Source organism: Thunnus thynnus, chromosome 18, assembly GCF_963924715.1.
Source record: "Thunnus thynnus chromosome 18, fThuThy2.1, whole genome shotgun sequence".
In the NCBI taxonomy this organism is placed as follows: Eukaryota; Metazoa; Chordata; class Actinopteri; order Scombriformes; family Scombridae; genus Thunnus; species Thunnus thynnus.
Genome location: NC_089534.1, coordinates 1,106,963 through 1,124,462, shown reverse-complemented (window position 1 = coordinate 1,124,462; position 17,500 = coordinate 1,106,963). Strand labels below are relative to the sequence as shown.

The window sequence follows — 17,500 nt, the reverse complement described above, 5'->3', positions numbered from 1 at the left end:
TCATCATTCTGTGATGTCATCATTCTGTGATGTCATCAGTCTGTGATGTCATCAGTCTGTGATGTCATCACTGTGATGTCATCAGTCTGTGATGTCATCAGTGTGTGATGTCATCAGTGTGTGACGTCATCATTCTGTGATGTCATCAGTCTGTGATGTCATCAGTGTGTGATGTCATCAGTCTGTGACATCATCATTCTGTGATGTCATCAGTCTGTGATGAACCCGGAGCTGCTCTACAGTCTGTGTTTTGTGGGATCAGAGAGTCTCAGTGGAGTCAGATCACAGCAGACTGATGATCTGTGAGGACAAACAGGACGCAGCGGAGCAGCAGAGCAGCTCCAGGCTTCTCCAACGCTGTCACATGACGCGACTAAAAGACTCTGCATGCCTGCATGGCCGCTTCTGTCTCTGAGTGTCAGATTTAGACCTAGAGACTCGAAAGAGAGGACGTGTTTATAAAGAGAGGACGTGTTTATATAGAGAGGACGTGTTTATATAGAGAGGACGTGTTTATAAAGAGAGGACGTGTTTATATAGAGAGGACGTGTTTATAAAGAGAGGACGTGTTTATAAAGAGAGGACGTGTTTATGTAGAGAGGACGTGTTTATGTAGAGAGGACGTGTTTATATAGAGAGGACGTGTTTATAAAGAGAGGACGTGTTTATAAAGAGAGGACGTGTTTATAAAGAGAGGACGTGTTTATGTAGAGAGGACGTGTTTATGTAGAGAGGACGTGTTTATATAGAGAGGACGTGTTTATAAAGAGAGGACGTGTTTATAAAGAGAGGACGTGTTTATGTAGAGAGGACGTGTTTATAAAGAGAGGACGTGTTTATGTAGAGAGGACGTGTTTATGTAGAGAGGACGTGTTTATATAGAGAGGACGTGTTTATAAAGACAGGACGTGTTTATGTAGAGAGGACGTGTTTATGTAGAGAGGACGTGTTTATAAAGAGAGGACGTGTTTATAAAGACAGGACGTGTTTATGTAGAGAGGACGTGTTTATGTAGAGAGGACGTGTTTATATAGAGAGGACGTGTTTATATAGAGAGGACGTGTTTATAAAGAGAGGACGTGTTTATGTAGAGAGGACGTGTTTATGTAGAGAGGACGTGTTTATATAGAGAGGACGTGTTTATAAAGACAGGACGTGTTTATGTAGAGAGGACGTGTTTATGTAGAGAGGACGTGTTTATAAAGACAGGACGTGTTTATGTAGAGAGGACGTGTTTATAAAGAGAGGACGTGTTTATGTAGAGAGGACGTGTTTATATAGAGAGGACGTGTTTATGTAGAGAGGACGTGTTTATATAGAGAGGACGTGTTTATATAGAGAGGACGTGTTTATGTAGAGAGGACGTGTTTATGTAGAGAGGACGTGTTTATGTAGAGAGGACGTGTTTATATAGAGAGGACGTGTTTATATAGAGAGGACGTGTTTATGTAGAGAGGACGTGTTTATAAAGAGAGGACGTGTTTATAAAGAGAGGACGTGTTTATATAGAGAGGACGTGTTTATATAGAGAGGACGTGTTTATAAAGACAGGACGTGTTTATGTAGAGAGGACGTGTTTATAAAGACAGGACGTGTTTATGTAGAGAGGACGTGTTTATATAGAGAGGACGTGTTTATGTAGAGAGGACGTGTTTATGTAGAGAGGACGTGTTTATATAGAGAGGACGTGTTTATGTAGAGAGGACGTGTTTATAAAGAGAGGACGTGTTTATGTAGAGAGGACGTGTTTATAAAGACAGGACGTGTTTATGTAGAGAGGACGTGTTTATGTAGAGAGGACGTGTTTATATAGAGAGGACGTGTTTATGTAGAGAGGACGTGTTTATGTAGAGAGGACGTGTTTATATAGAGAGGACGTGTTTATGTAGAGAGGACGTGTTTATGTAGAGAGGACGTGTTTATAAAGAGAGGACGTGTTTATATAGAGAGGACGTGTTTATATAGAGAGGACGTGTTTATAAAGACAGGACGTGTTTATGTAGAGAGGACGTGTTTATGTAGAGAGGACGTGTTTATGTAGAGAGGACGTGTTTATATAGAGAGGACGTGTTTATGTAGAGAGGACGTGTTTATATAGAGAGGACGTGTTTATGTAGAGAGGACGTGTTTATATAGAGAGGACGTGTTTATGTAGAGAGGACGTGTTTATGTAGAGAGGACGTGTTTATAAAGAGAGGACGTGTTTATGTAGAGAGGACGTGTTTATATAGAGAGGACGTGTTTATGTAGAGAGGACGTGTTTATAAAGACAGGACGTTCCTTGTAAAATTGGTTTAAGTGGGGACATTTTAGAAAAAGAGGAAATCTTGGGGACATTTTTTGAGGACAAGTAAAAGGCCGTTTGACGTTCAGACTTCTTTTCGATCGTATCAGAAGAACAGAAATAAAAACCTGAGTGCAGCTTTGATTCTGTCTGTTTTTCTCTCCTCTTCATGCTCTTCCTCCTCCTCCTCCTCTTCTTCCTCCCTCGTGGTCTCCGTCTCTCTGGTCTCAGTCTGTCTGTCCTGCCTGCTGACGATGTCTCTGAACACAGTCACAGCTCTGAGCTCAGGTGAGCTGCAGGTGTGTGTGAATGAAGTCACGTCTTCATGTTTGTCTCAGCTCTGTGAGTCCTCAGCTGACTCTGCCGTCTGTATCCCAGGAAGGTGGAGGCGTCCGGGGCCAGAGAGAGTCCAGCAGGGTCCCTGGCGGAGGCGTCGGCTCAGAGGCCTGCAGGAGGAGGAGGAGGAAGCAGCGCGTCGGAGCCGAGCCACAGCAGGAACGGTCAGTTCACGTGAAACATTCGTCAGTCAGAAGATCGAGATGATGTCAAACTTTAACGCAGATTTTTCTTCCTGCAGCATCAAACTCAAACAGAGAAAAAGGATTCAGAGACTCGAAGACCCTGAATGAGAAAACCGGATCTCTGCATTTAGGTACGATTCGAACCACGAACCAGGAGCTTCATGAAACTGTCAGACTCACTCACCAAACATGTAAACTGATCAAACTTTGTTCCCACAGACGACGACGTCGAATATGACGACAACTTCAACAGGTGAGACTCACCGTTACGCTTCAGCTCACTGTGAGACGAATCAGGCAGCGAACTCACCCTGGTGGTGCTTTTAAAGACCAGATTCGTATCTAAACGACATTTTGTCAGAAAAAGTGGCGACTTTGTGCTGTTTTACTGGTTCAAACATGAACACTGTAAATAGATAAAGTAAATTTGTTTGTTTGACTCTCAAACACTCAGATGACGGATTGTCCTTGAACACCACATCAGGGAGATTTCAGCCACTTCATCACTGTTGTTGTTGTTGTTGTTTGTTTGTTTCAGTCATCGGTCCGATCTGTCTAAGAGTGAGCTGAGTATCGGTGAGGAGATCGAGGAAGTTTCCATCGAGGGACCCGACAACAGCGACAAGGTGAAAACATCCGTCGGCCGTTTGAGTCGCGGTCGAGTCTTGAACGTGAACTCGTCATGACGTTTGTTTGTTTGTTTGTTCTGCAGTTTGATGAAACCACTCAGGACCTGAGCGTCTCTCAGCTCAGCCTGAGTCACGGAGTCGACTACATGGAGGAGGTGGCCTGAACGTCCCATCATGCACCTCGCCTCACCTCGCCTTCCCATCATCCGTCACTCTGGGCTTTCCCATCATGCACCTCTTGGTACCGTCAATATTTAAGTCTGTACAGTTTCAATGAGCAAATAAACTGATTTGTATTGAAACAAGTTTTTTTTTGCAGTTTTTTCTTCTTCTATGTTTTTCTCGTGTAAACAAATGATGTTTGAATCGTTTTCTTCTGTGATTCTTGACTGTAACTGCAGGACGGAGGTCGATGTAGCACCGACACGTTGCTGCTGCTTATTGATCCAAACTAAAGCTTGTTATAATCTGGTCTTTTTAAACGGTTCGTTATTGATCGTTAATAAGTTGCGTATCTGTTGAACGTCGTTTTGTACGAGAAACAAAACGCTTGTGACGGTTTTTAGTTAAAGCTTGTTGTGTAACACAGAGTTAAAGTTAAACGCACAACATGTAGTTTCAGCCGCTAAACAATAACAACAGACGGAGTGTGATGACGGTGTGAAGCAGCAAGGGATCATGGGAGTTGTTGTCTTCATTAGGATAGGATTACTCCAGGGTTCATCATTCAGGATGTTTTTACCCGCAGAGGTCTCCTCCTCTCCAGAATCATTAAAAATACTAATTAAAGCTGTTTCACCTAAAAAATCAATGTTTCTCCGACGATGTTTGGTGACCACCGGACTTCCTGGAGGGGCTGTTAGCCGAGCTGCTGCTAACGTTTGTCCAGTTTATTTCTCTGATAACTTAAGATCCAGACGTCCAATGACTAAAATCCTTCTTCCGGCTAAAAGATATAGTTAAAAACCACCTAAATTTATCATGAAAATGTGGCTTAAAACTGAATAAAAGTCCATTTATAACAGTTTGTGTGGAACAACCACAACGCCGATGTATTATCTTGTATGTGTGTAAGTTACTCTTTGGTAGACGCCATTGTAGCGGACAAACACAGCGCCGCCGTATGCATCTGGTGCGTGTTTACTCTTTGGTAGAGGAGGTATGACGTCATCGACAGGCGACCAAATGAAACGGTCCGTTACTTTGATTAAATTACAGATTTCTCTGGGTTTGAACATTGTTGGAAACGTTTGGGATAATGTAAGTACACAACTCAACAACATATATAACATAGGTCTAGTTGTTTTTACACATTTTAATGTGAAATATTTACATATTATAGCTTTAACCTGATGTTGTGTTGATGCTTTATTGACCCAAACTGGTTACAATTTGAACTCAGTGATTTTTAGAGTAAATAAACCATAAAAAAATTTCACATTATGTCATTTATCACTGAAAGCTGAAAACAGCAGTTTATTAACGAGCTGAAACATGAAAAACAAACAGTAGTTTGGTTCATTTGGAGAATAAACCATGTTAGTGAACATTTAGCAACAGCTAACAGCCTCCCTGAACTCTACAGCTACCAACTAGCAATATTTCACCAACCCAGCACCAACACCGTGTCCCAACTACCACACAAAGACCAAACACTCACCAGCAAACAATTTGTCTCTCATGTCAAAATATGAAGCTACAGCCAGCGGCCGCTTAGCTTAGCTTAGCTTAGCTTAGCATAAAAACAGGAAACAGGTGGAAACAGCTAGCCTGGCTCCTCCAACGCTCTCTGATGACGTTAGAGACCAGAATACGACTTCATTGTCCTCCAGAGTGGAAATCATCTCAAAACATGAACAAAAAGAACAAGTTACATAGAACGATGACGAGAAACCACTGAGACGGAAAAACCTTTCAAATATAAAATACACCAAACTAGAGACTGATGATCCTCTTCATTACTGATGATTATTGTCTTGATTAATTGATTAGTTGTTTGGTCCAGAAAATGGTGAAAAATGTGGATCAGTGTTTCCCAAAGACCAGTTATGAGTTACTGTTATATTCTTTTGTGTCCATAAAGTCCATAAATGTCCACGTGAGTTGGTGTTTGTTGAACTTTAGTTTTTGTCAGACAACACTTCACATCTCACACCTCTGGTAACTGTAACTATATTATCTTAGCTGTCTACTATATCCTAAATTTATCGCCATCCGTTGTTTCCTTCGTCGGGGTTGAGCTGCATGTTCAGACTCTGTTCACACTGACGCTCATTAAAATAGCAGCTGATGATCTTCATGTTATCTGAGAGCAGACGACACACTGACAGCAGCTGCAGAAACACAAAGTTACATCTTTAATGAGAACGTTTAACAACGAGGTACAAAAACTCCTGAGTAGTAACAGACAAGAAGAAGTACTCAGATACTTTACTGCAGTAAAAGTACATAAGTATTATGAGCTTGATGTAGTTAAAGTATTGCAGTAAAAGTACATAAGTATTATGAGCTTGATGTAGTTAAAGTATTGCAGTAAAAGTACATAAGTATTATGAGCTTGATGTAGTTAAAGTATTGCAGTAAAAGTAGTGGTTTGGTCCCTCTGACTGATATATTATTATATATGACATCATTAGATTATTAATAGTGAAGCATCAGTGTTAGAGCAGCATGTTACTGTTGTAGCTGCTGGAGGTGGAGCTAGTTTACACTACTTTATATACAGTTAGCTAGTTTAGTCCAGTGGTTCCCAACCTAGGGGTCGGGCCCCTCCAAAGGGTCAGCAGATAAATCTGAGGGGTGGTGAGATGATTAATGGGAGAGGAAAGAAGAAAAAACAAAGTTCTGATACACAAATCTGTTTTCAGTTTTTTGGACTTTTTCTCTAATCTTTGATTTTTGCTGAAATATTGGATCATTTGAACATTTATTGAAATGAAAGCATGTGAGAAGTTTAGAGGGAAAAATCACTATTTGGTGGAGCTGTTAACAACTCATAGACATGTGAAATGTGACCCCGACTACACACTGCTTTTTGTAAGACGTCAAAAGCCAAAAAGGTTGGAAACCACTGGTTTCATCTTTAACAATGTGTTGTATTTTAAAAGCTTGTTATATTATCCATTGTGTCAAATCTTCATCTGAAAAGTAACTAAAGCTGTCAAATAAATGTAGTGGAGTAGAAAGTACAATATTTCCCTCTGACATGTAGAAAGTAGCATCACATGGAAATACTCAAGTAAAGTACAAGTACCTCAAGTGTTCAAGTGTTGTGGTTTTAGGTGCTAGCTAACCAGTCTTTATGCTAAGCTAGGCTAATTAGCTCCATCGTCTCTTTACAGCGAATAAAAGCATTTTGCCAAAATGTTGAAATATTGTTCTAAAAAACCACGAAAAAGCTTCGAGGTCAACGTTTCTATGTTCAGACAGATGAGTTTATGTTGAAACAAAAAGATCATTTTATGTCTGATTTTACAACTTCTCCAAACTACCAAACACAGACGTCATGAATCTTATTTTAACTTTGACTTTAAAACTATTTTAATAAGATCTGGGGAACATGAAACACTTGAAAGCAAAGAAATGATCTCAACTTTCTGATGAAGAGAGCGAGAGTGTGAAAGAGGAAGAGGTTTGACACACACACACACACACACACACACACACTCTTCCCTTTTATCAGCAGTGTTTTCTGTGATTGTCGCTTCATTGTCGCCTTAACAAGCGTCGAGAGAAACCAGCAGCAGGATCAAACTTCATACCTGTGAGTTCTTTTTTTTATTCTGAACTTTATTCTGAAGTTTCTTTTTTTTCCCTTTTGGTTCTTTGTTATTTCTCAGTTTGTCATTTTCAGGAATGTAACTCCACCTCTTTGCTCTTTTGTTGCTTGTTAAGTTAAATTATGAACTAAAGTAAAGTTTATTTCTGGAGGACATTAAAACACAGTTTAAACCAAGAAGAAACAAACTAACAACAAGGGACAAATACAGAATTATAGACGACACTTTGACAGATTATTGGACCAAAAAGAGCAGAGAATAAAAACGTCTTTATTGTCTGGATTTCATACCGATGGAGGAAGCAGCACCTGCAGATTAAGGAACTAAAATTGTGAATGAAATCTAAATGTCTCTTTAAATGTCTCGACTGTTCATTTGAGATGAGAAAAGTCTCACTTCTTTTTTAATTTTAGACAGAATGTAGAAATGTAGAGTTACAGGTTCGTGTGGTTTGTGACATTTGATCTCATCTGGAACACCTACAGATATAATCTATCAGATAACGGCTCGGTGGAGTCAGTTTAATGTCATCACATGATGTGTTCTCCGTGTGCAAACTGAAATAAGACGAGGCGTTTGAGGAACTTTCAGCTTTTAATAAGATCTGTTAGTTTCAGGATCAGTTTCATGGTAATATTTATGTTATTTACGCTGTAAATGGTCTCAATAAATACATAAATACAAATCTGTGAAGACATCAAACTAAAGCAGCAGAACGCGCTGAAATCTGTCATTATGTGTTTATTATTGAGGTGTTGTAATAATAATATAATGTATATTGAATAATAAACTTTATTCATGCGACACTTCAAATCAGTAATAATAAAGTAAATAATAATAACTTTATGTGGCGGGAATAAAAAAATTCATGTCAAAACAGTGAAAAATGTCGATCAAATAGTTCAAATAAAACTATAAAACAATGAGAATAAAGAATAAAATGAGATGAAATCAGAAGAATAAAGATTTAATATTTAATGTAGACAAACAACATATTCTGTTATTTATTTAGAGAACATGTTTGGATACTTTGGTAAAAATACTGCACGTCAACTTAATCAGGACCCGAGCCCAAAGGGGCGAAGACCCTCTTGTATTTCGTGTGTTTGTTTGTTTCTTTATTATTACGCCACTTCAACCCTTAATTTGACCCCATAAACATGCTCAAAAACTCACCAAATTTGGCACGCACATCAGGTCTGGTGAAAAATTTGATTAGTTATTCATCTCATCAAGACCTACAAATCATTCGCTGACACCCCCGACCTAAATCCAACAGGAAGTCCGCAACATGCCTTTCTAAATAAGACTTTTCCTCAATTTTGGCCTCCGAACAAACGCTATCTCCTCCGAGGGCGTTAATGATATCGGCTTCAAACTTTAATACATGACTTATGACACTGTGCTGAAACTTTGTAATAACTCGAATGGTTTAGATTTTATAAGCCCTGAAAGTTGCAGAGCCACATAAACACCTACAATGTAAAACAATGGGTTGGTAATCTATGGGCATGGACTTTGTGTCAAACAAAGTCTTCTGACATCTAAACTATAAGTCTGACCACTTTCAAACCTGTATCAATGGATTCGCCATGAAATTTCCTACTAAAATGTGATTGTTAATGTAGGATTTGGCCAAAGTCATGAGATTTATGAGGATATTTCACAAGAAGAGTGACAATTGGGGTGGGGGAGTTGAATGCAGCTCATTTTTGTAGGATCCGGCAGAAAGGTCTATATACATACAGTACATTATATACAAACTTTGTATGAAATTTGGTGTTATTATCATTTATTTTACAATAATTATAGGTCTTATATGTATAATTCAGTAGTGGGGATGACCTATGAGGGGAAGGGAAAATGGAGTGAGGGTGACAGTTTAGTGATAAAGTGCTGTAGAAAAATAAAATCAAAACTAAAATTTGTAGCTCTGTACTGCAGTTTTTCCTTTATTAGGACCCGAGCACCTAGCGGTTCACTCACACTCTCCATTCAGATATATGAGTATCAGTTACTTATTGTCTCTACACACCTGACAGGACACATGTCAATCACACTTTGACCAGGTCATGTGGGTTAAAAGTCTTTACTTAATGAAAATTAAATTAATTTGTTTTACACACAAACTCATCAAGAGTTTTGTTTACTAATTGAAATTCAAGTGAATGGACCCAAAACTTGTATAATTTTGATGACACAGGTGTGAGCGAGACAGACATGTCTCACCCTGCAGGAAACTCTCATCCTCACACCGTTGAGATTTGATGTTTCACCATGACAGAGGAAGTTGCTATAACTTTAGTGTAAATGCTCCAGTCTGCACCAAACTTTACATGTTTGATAAGAGTCCCGGCCTGAACACGTCTACATGACAATATTCCATCAGTGATGCAAACTGGATGAATAGCGCCCCCTACCAAATTCCAGTGAAGCAGCTCCAGCAGCAGGCAAAACAGTTTATCTTCTTCTTCACTGTCTGAACACAGCCGGGTCTGAAAACATCTACATGCCCGTCACAGAAGACCTTCCACTGCCCGTTCAACGCTGCTAGCAGCTTTAATTTTAGTTTTGTTTTTTATTATCATTTTGTATGAAATACATTCAATCAACAATAATAATGATAACAAAGTTTATTTGTATTGCTTCTTTCATTAACAACAATAAAATTTGAGAACAATAAATTCACAAGCAAACTGATTAAAATGGATTTAAATATAAATAACAAAAAAAGATAAATATCACAATAAACAACATTTAAGAAAATCATAACTGAACAAATTGCTGTTAAACACAATAAACAGCTGCTGCAACACAAGAACTATTTATAATGTTAACATTTAACATTTCAACCTAAAATTTCTAGTTTTTTTTATTTTTTTATTTTTTATCTGACTTGAACTGTTTTTAATTAAAATGAGTTGAATGAATGAAGAACTTTTTATTATTTGTTGACTTAAAATCATTTTTAATGAGGCTGATTAAATGCACATTTATTTAGAAATTTGTGATTTATGATACAAATAAAATAGATTTGAACTTAATATCTGAGGAAGAATCTGCTTCACAAACGGCCCTGCAACTAAATTATTATTATTATTATTATTATTATTATTATTATTATATGTAAGCAAGTAGGTGACAAATACATAAACATATAAAGTGCACATATGCAGGTCTGTTACTGTTAAATACTGATCAGATAAACACGTCTACATGTGCAGGTTAAAAGTTCAGTCTGTTTCAGGAAGTTTTCTGCGATTGAGGAAGTCCTCAAATACAAACTATCTGTATCTGTGAGCAGGTTTATCATGTGATCGGCTCTACAGTCCGCAAATATCTCAACAAACACATTTCTGAACTCCTTCCTGCTCCTCAGAGGACGAAACTGTAGCTTTTATCACCTCAGAGCTTCCTGTAGCACCACGTTCAGGACAAACAGCAGAATTCTGTATTAAAATCCACCTTTTTCTACATTTATTTCTCCAAATCAAACACAGCTGAAGCTTTTATATCAAACAGGAAACAGAGACGTCAGATCAAACTGGAGCCACTTTAAAATAAGAAACGTGTTTAATTTTAAAGAGAAACTGAAGTGGAGGCGGCGATAAGAAGGCTGATGAAAGTGTGTTGTTGTCTGAGCTCGTTTTATTTCAGGTGACATTAGAAATAAGGGAAGTCGCAGAGGACAAACTGAGCCGCCGTCGTTCAGCTCGCAGCAGAAGTAACGAGCAGGAACACGAAGTATCTGAGGAACTTTCAGCTGTTAATAAAACCTCTTTGTTTCTGCTTCACATTAGTTTTTATCTGCATGTGAACATGTTATCATCAATATCAAACTTTTGCCCTCGGCTTCGCCTCTCAGGCAACATACATGCGACCTGAGAGGAGGCCTGCAGACAAAACTCAGGGCTGAATTGAGTCGTAGTTAGAGGCGGTGTTGTACTGGTCTGTTATTACTGGGAGTAATAACAGACCAGTACAACACTGGGAAGTGTTTCTAATAGTAAACATCTTTTATATAAATATCTCTCAGGTATTTTTATTTAGTTTGTGTTTTGATACTCAGAAACATTGTAATGTCAACTTTTATTAGTTTCTTTTTTTATCATTTCATATTAAATAAATTCAATCATTTTACAACTTAAACAAAACTGGGAACCATAATAATAATAATAATAATAATAATAATAATAATTACAATAATAATGTTTATTTGTGTTGCACCTTTCAAAACAAATGTCACAAACTGCTTTAAACATATAAAATAATGATATAATAAACATTATAAAACCTATGAAAGTGTTTTAAATGCATCTTTAAACAAAGACACAACACAAATACAATAACTATTTACTTATTTTATGTTGTTTATTGAAACAGAGAAAAGTAAATAACAGCTGTTGGTTCTGACCTGAGAAACCAGTCACCACTGATCCTCTTTAAAATGGTTTGATCCCAGTAAGGATCCAGAACAGATCAAACACCACCACAGCTCCACTGGCTGTCATTTATACTGTAGACGTATAATGTAAATATATAAAGTTATAAAGCACATCAGTTAATGTTCGGTCGTTTCCTTCATGTCTGATCAGGAACATTTTAAACACAACTACAATATAAGTAAATTAAATACACAACATATGATATTATGTGTAAGTATGAAGTCTTCTTAGACTTTATATAAAGAGTTTTGGAGGATTTCTTTCTTTCAGCTTCGACAGAATCACTATTAAAAACGACAACGATATAAGTAAATGAGCTACATAACACATGGGAACTTCTTCTTTTCTTGCTCTGATATAATAATATAATAATATGTATAATTTGAACTGGGGAGCAGAAGAAGAAACCACATTAGACGGGAACTGGGTCACCGAGTATTTTCAGGTTGAACTGACCTCGTTCTCTGCAAACTTCCTCTCCGTGTTCATACATCTGAGAACAAACACTCGCACACACACACACTCGAGTCGACCACAACTGGGACGTTTCTCGTCTGAAATCTTCAAACAGAGCAAATTTCAGAACCTCCCATCACACAAATGATCAAACATTTGTGCCAGTTTCATATCATTTAAATATGTAATGTGGAATTGATTGTTTGATAGTTTTGTACATTAGACTGACTGAAACTGGGAGAAAGTCAAAGTGAAAAACACTAATTTGTGTCCTGAATTAACTCGGTGGCGGCTGTGAACTGTGTCAGCGACGTTTCTGATGAACATCTTAAACATTTTATGGGTTTTATATTTTTGAGTAATCAGTCAGACGAACCTAAAACCAGTAAAAGTTTCCTCTTAAACATGTTTTTTCTTTGTCCTGTTAGCTGCAGATGCTGAAGATATAAAAGTTGGTCTCTGGATCTAAAGATGTTCTTGTTCATTTGGATGTTTTTCACATGTTTAACTCTGTTGTTCTGAGACGTTCACACAGAAAACGTCATGCATCATGCATAACAAACAAACAAACAAACAAACAAACAACAGACAGATCTATGCCAGAGACAGTCAGTATACAGGCACTCACAGACATGTAAATAAATGAACAATAAATAGATCCATAATAAATAAGTAAAATCCTGCAGCAATAACAAACCCCAGAATGATTAGTGAAGACTCTACGAGTATGGAAATATTATTCATTCCACATACTGACATCGAGCCTGATGGCAGAAGGAATGAAGGATTTTGAGAGACGATTCGTCTTCACAAGTGTGAAACGACGGCCTGAGGGCGTTAAAAAGAAGTCGGAGGACGGGAGGTGTTCGAGCTTTTTTGACCACAAATCTGTTTCCTGGATACTGATGATCTTAGAACAGACCTTCACAGTATTGTAGAGGCAGAGAGACCCCCCAAACCAACAAATCAAAGAAAATATTAAGATACTTTCAATAAAAAGACTGATAGAAAATACATAAAATGTCCTTTAAAAGAATTAAGCAGGTGAATCCTCGCTTCACAATCCTCTCAGTGTCAAACATCAACAACCTCAACAATCTCAACATTGTCACCATGGATACCACTTCATTTGTTTGGTCTTTATTTGTTGTGATGCAGGATTAGTGAACAAAACGGTATAAAAATCTGCAAACTATCGTCAAAGCGACTCGTCTGTCTTTCACATTATTGTTTCTTTATTTATGGATGAAAAATGTAAAAACGTCTCGTCGTAGTCATTGTTTTAGTCTCAGTTTCATTAAATGAGCCTGAAATTAATATATTCAAACTGAACCACGTTAAGTTTTACAAGAGGAGAAAAAAAAGAAGGATTTTGATATAAAACACTTGAAATATTTAGACTATAACAATAACTAACACCCAAGAACACGTGATCAGAACGTCTGTTAAAGCTGCTGCCAGACTCCTGTGTCAGGACTCCAGGTACATTTCTGAAGTGCTGAATGTTTCTGAGCCTGAAACTCAGATCATCTTGAATCTTGAATACTTTGTCCAACAATGGCAACTTCATGATCTGCTGCCTCTCAGTCTCATAACCCGACATCAGCGTCAGCCTCCAAATCAGGACTTTAGTAGTTTATTTTGTGCACAGAGCTCTTTTATGTTTTCCTAAATCTGTCGGCAACATGTTGATTTTTAGCAACATTCACAGTAAACTGACTCCATCAGAAACCATCGCTGCTCTGTTTGACGTTCTGTCTGATTTGTCTTTACAGCAGAAGAAGATGGATACGGTTTATTCAGAAGACGAGTACGGCAACTACAGTTATGAATACGAAGTGATTGGACCTTGTTCTCACCAGAACAACCACAGCGTGGAGATGGTGATCGGCCCGTACATCCACTCCATCATCTGCATCCTGGGCTTCGTGGGAAACAGCCTGGTGATCATCACCTACGCCTTCTACAAGAGGACCAAATCCATGACTGACGTTTACCTGCTTAACGTCGCCATCGCCGACCTGCTGTTCGTGGTGTCGCTGCCTCTCATCGTCTACAACGAGATGACGTCGTGGTCGATGGGGCCGGTGGCGTGCAAGCTGCTGCGCGGCAGCTACAGCGTGAATCTGTACAGCGGCATGCTGCTGCTCGCCTGCATCAGCACCGACCGCTACATCGCCATCGTCCAGGCTCGCCGCAGCTTCCGGCTGCGCTCGCTGCCCTACAGCCGCGTCATGTGCGCCATCGTCTGGGTCTTCGCCTTGCTGCTGTCCGTCCCCACCTTCAACTACTACCAGTGGTACGAGCCGTCGCACAACATTGAAAATTTCATGAGTGAGCCGCAGGTGAACGCCACCACCACCACCAGCCGTCCCGAGTACGTCTGCGAGTTCCGGTTCGCGGACAACACCACGGCGTTGAGGACGAAGGTGGCCGTCCCCAGCATCCAGCTGGCCGTGGGCTTCTTCCTGCCGCTGCTCGTCATGGTCGTCTGCTACAGCTGCATCATCGTCACCCTAATGAGAGCCAGGAACTTCCAGCGGCACAAGGCGGTGCGGGTGGTGCTGGCCGTGGTGGCGGTGTTCATCGTCTGCCACCTGCCCTACAACGTCACGCTGCTCTACGACACCGCCCACTTGTTCGAGGAGCAGTGGTGCGAAGAGGCAGACGCCCTGCAGGTGGCCAAGACGGTGACGCAGACCATCGCCTACCTGCACTGCTGCCTGAACCCGGTGCTGTACGCCTTTGTCGGGGTGAACTTCAGGAACCACTTCAGGAGGATCGTCCGGGACCTGTGGTGTCTGGGGAAGAAGTACATCGCCCCGCGCCGCTTCTCCAGGGTCACCTCCGAGATGTACGTATCCACCCGCCGATCGGTGGATAGATCCAGTGAGAACGGCTCGTCTTTCACCATGTGAGGACGACTGGAGGATTCATCTGTGGTGCTGTTTGTTGTGGACACAAAAAAAAAAAATTGTTTGAGTTTTACCAGAAACTTCAGTCCTTCACCCAAGCCAGTCTGGAGCTGAGTCTGAGGCCCTGCAGGTCTCTGGAAACCAAATGAGACTCAAGTCTGTAAATCCTTTCGTAATAATGTGCTTTAGGCTGCGGTTCTCAGTCAGGGGGGTCAGAATCCTCAACAGGGTCAAGAGATGTTATCAAAAGGTAAATAAATGAGACAAAGTTCCCGTCAGTTTGTTTTTCTTTTCTTTAATCTTTACTTTTTTTTATTGTAAGTGAGGAAAGATTTATTTAAATAATGTCAAAACAAAATCTGTTTCACAAAACAGTAAAACATCAGTTTTAAAAGGTGACAGAATATAAACGAGTTTTAAGAGGTTTTGGTTGAACTGGATGATCTGATAGTGAGACACTCTCAGGGTAATCTGTTTTATTCTCATTTAGCTGAGGATGTTTTGATTCCAGGACGTCCTTTAGATCAGACAGTTTGAGATTGTCACGTATGACAGACACGTACAGCTGAGTGTCGTCTGCATAAAGGCGAAGCAGTATATTTAAATGACCCAATGGCAGCATATAACTCGAGAATGAAACAGAGCCTTGAGGTACTCCAGAGTTTGAGCTCTTCAGGAGTTAAAAAACTGTTCAAATGAAACATTCTGAGAAGAAAACTTCACTCTTTGCTTGAGCCTAAAAGCTTATGAATCACTGACTGACTGAATTTACTGACTGTTGTGATTTGCATCGTGTTATCTGTGCGACGTTTTCTGGAAAAGTTTATATATTAATAAATAGTTTTGCTCAACAAGTTGTAGGATTTTCACACCAGATACGTCTTGTTTTCAGGTTCGGATGATAAAACTTTGGTTTAGGTTCACAAATGATGATGATTCTGGTTAAATGTTAATAAAACAAACGTGTCTCGTGACTTTTTCAATACTTAACCAGCATCTCTGAACCTGAACCAGGAGCTGTGAGATGAAACCTTCATCATGCAGAGCAGCATGTCGGATCAGACGTCGACCTTCTTCACAGCAGACTAGACTAGTTGTGAGGAGATGTTTCAGCTCCTGGTTCCTGCAGTAAAAGTCACAGATAAAGTCAGTGAGTGTTGTATTTAGAGCCGTCAGACAAAATGAAATGCAGCCGTTTTAGTTTTAATGAGATTTGTGCTTTTCCTGCTGCGACGTGTCAACATGTCTTCTATGAAAAAGTTCTATTATAGAAAAATGAAGTGCTGCAGACGTGTTGTTTACACGCTGCAGACGTGTTGTTTACATGCTGCAGACGTGTTGCTGTGCTGCAGACGTGTTGTTTACATGCTGCAGACGTGTTGCTGTGCTGCAGACGTGTTGCTGTGCTGCAGAGGTGTTGCTGTGCTGCAGAGGTGTTGCTGTGCTGCAGACGTGTTGCTGACATGTTGCTGACGTGCTGCAGATGTGCTGCAGATGTGCTGCAGATGTGCTGCAGCCGTGTTGCTGACATGTTGCTGACGTGCTGCAGATGTGCTGCAGATGTGCTGCAGCCGTGTTGCTGACATGCTGCAGACGTGTTGCAGGCATGTGACTGTGCTGCAGACGTGCTGCAGACGTGCTGCAGGCATGTGACTGTGCTGCAGACGTGCTGCAGATGTGCTGCAGACATGTGACTGTGCTGCACATGTTAATCAGCTCACAGATGATCTTCAGGATTAGAAACTGTAACTTTTGCCTGCTGTGAGGTTTTCGCTGGAGATGAAGATCAGTCGATCAGTTTTGGATTAATTTACATTGAAACGGTCAGATTGAACTCTGTAATCTAAACGCTGCTGGAAGAACTTCTTCTCTGCTTGTATTTTTTCTTTTTGACCTTCCTGTGACCTTCTGCTCTTTTTGACCTTTGAACTTTCCTTTCTGATGATTTGTTGTGTAATATTTTACTCATGTTGTTTATATGGATTTATTGTTTTATATGTTTGTACCAGATGAAACAGATGAATGTAACATTTTAAACAGGTTTACATGTGAACTGCTTGTTTGATTTTAAATGTCAGAATAAAAGTTTTAATTCAAAGAGTTTTTTTATTTTAAAATGTTCAAACAAAGAATCAAATTGTGGAGTAAAACTTGATCAACACTGTAATTCTGTGACTCAACACCAGAGGGCATCATCCACATGTTTTTAACTCTGAGTCAAAGATGTTGATTTAGTGAAGACGTCTCACTCTGTGGCTGATCAACAGATCAATAACCCTGACCTGTCACTATTAGTTTGACCTCTTCTTTGTGTGTTATTTCAACTATTCACAGTCGAGGTGAGAGACACTTTACAACATAAAATATATATATATATATACTAGACTCCACTAGAGCAGCACTGGTAGAAAATGCATTTAATTAGAAGATAACATGAGTCTTCAGTCGTCTTTTTAGGTGTTTCCCTGCTG

General features: G+C 39.6%; 2 protein-coding genes across 5 annotated transcripts in view; both read left to right on the top strand.

Moving 5' to 3' along the window:
- cep43 (centrosomal protein 43) overlaps nucleotides 1-3,739 on the top strand; it is a 25,705-nt gene extending 21,966 nt beyond the window's left edge. For 3 of the 4 annotated variants that reach the window (XM_067571991.1, XM_067571992.1, XM_067571993.1), the window contains 6 exons: nucleotides 2,516-2,572; nucleotides 2,663-2,784; nucleotides 2,862-2,936; nucleotides 3,025-3,058; nucleotides 3,344-3,431; nucleotides 3,518-3,739. In XM_067571991.1, the coding sequence (XP_067428092.1) occupies nucleotides 2,516-2,572; nucleotides 2,663-2,784; nucleotides 2,862-2,936; nucleotides 3,025-3,058; nucleotides 3,344-3,431; nucleotides 3,518-3,598 (457 nt within the window). In that variant the 3' untranslated portion in view covers nucleotides 3,599-3,739. The remainder of the gene's footprint in view (nucleotides 1-2,515; nucleotides 2,573-2,662; nucleotides 2,785-2,861; nucleotides 2,937-3,024; nucleotides 3,059-3,343; nucleotides 3,432-3,517) is intronic. The other variant, XM_067571995.1, reaches the window with a different exon arrangement.
- Nucleotides 3,740-6,978: 3,239 nt separating this feature from the next.
- ccr6a (chemokine (C-C motif) receptor 6a) lies at nucleotides 6,979-17,127 on the top strand. The gene is made up of 2 exons (XM_067572855.1): nucleotides 6,979-7,197; nucleotides 13,890-17,127. The coding sequence occupies exon 2, from the start codon at nucleotides 13,899-13,901 to the stop codon at nucleotides 15,030-15,032; it is 1,134 nt and encodes a 377-aa protein (XP_067428956.1). The 5' UTR covers nucleotides 6,979-7,197; nucleotides 13,890-13,898; the 3' UTR covers nucleotides 15,033-17,127.
- The last annotated feature ends 373 nt before the right edge of the window (nucleotides 17,128-17,500 follow it).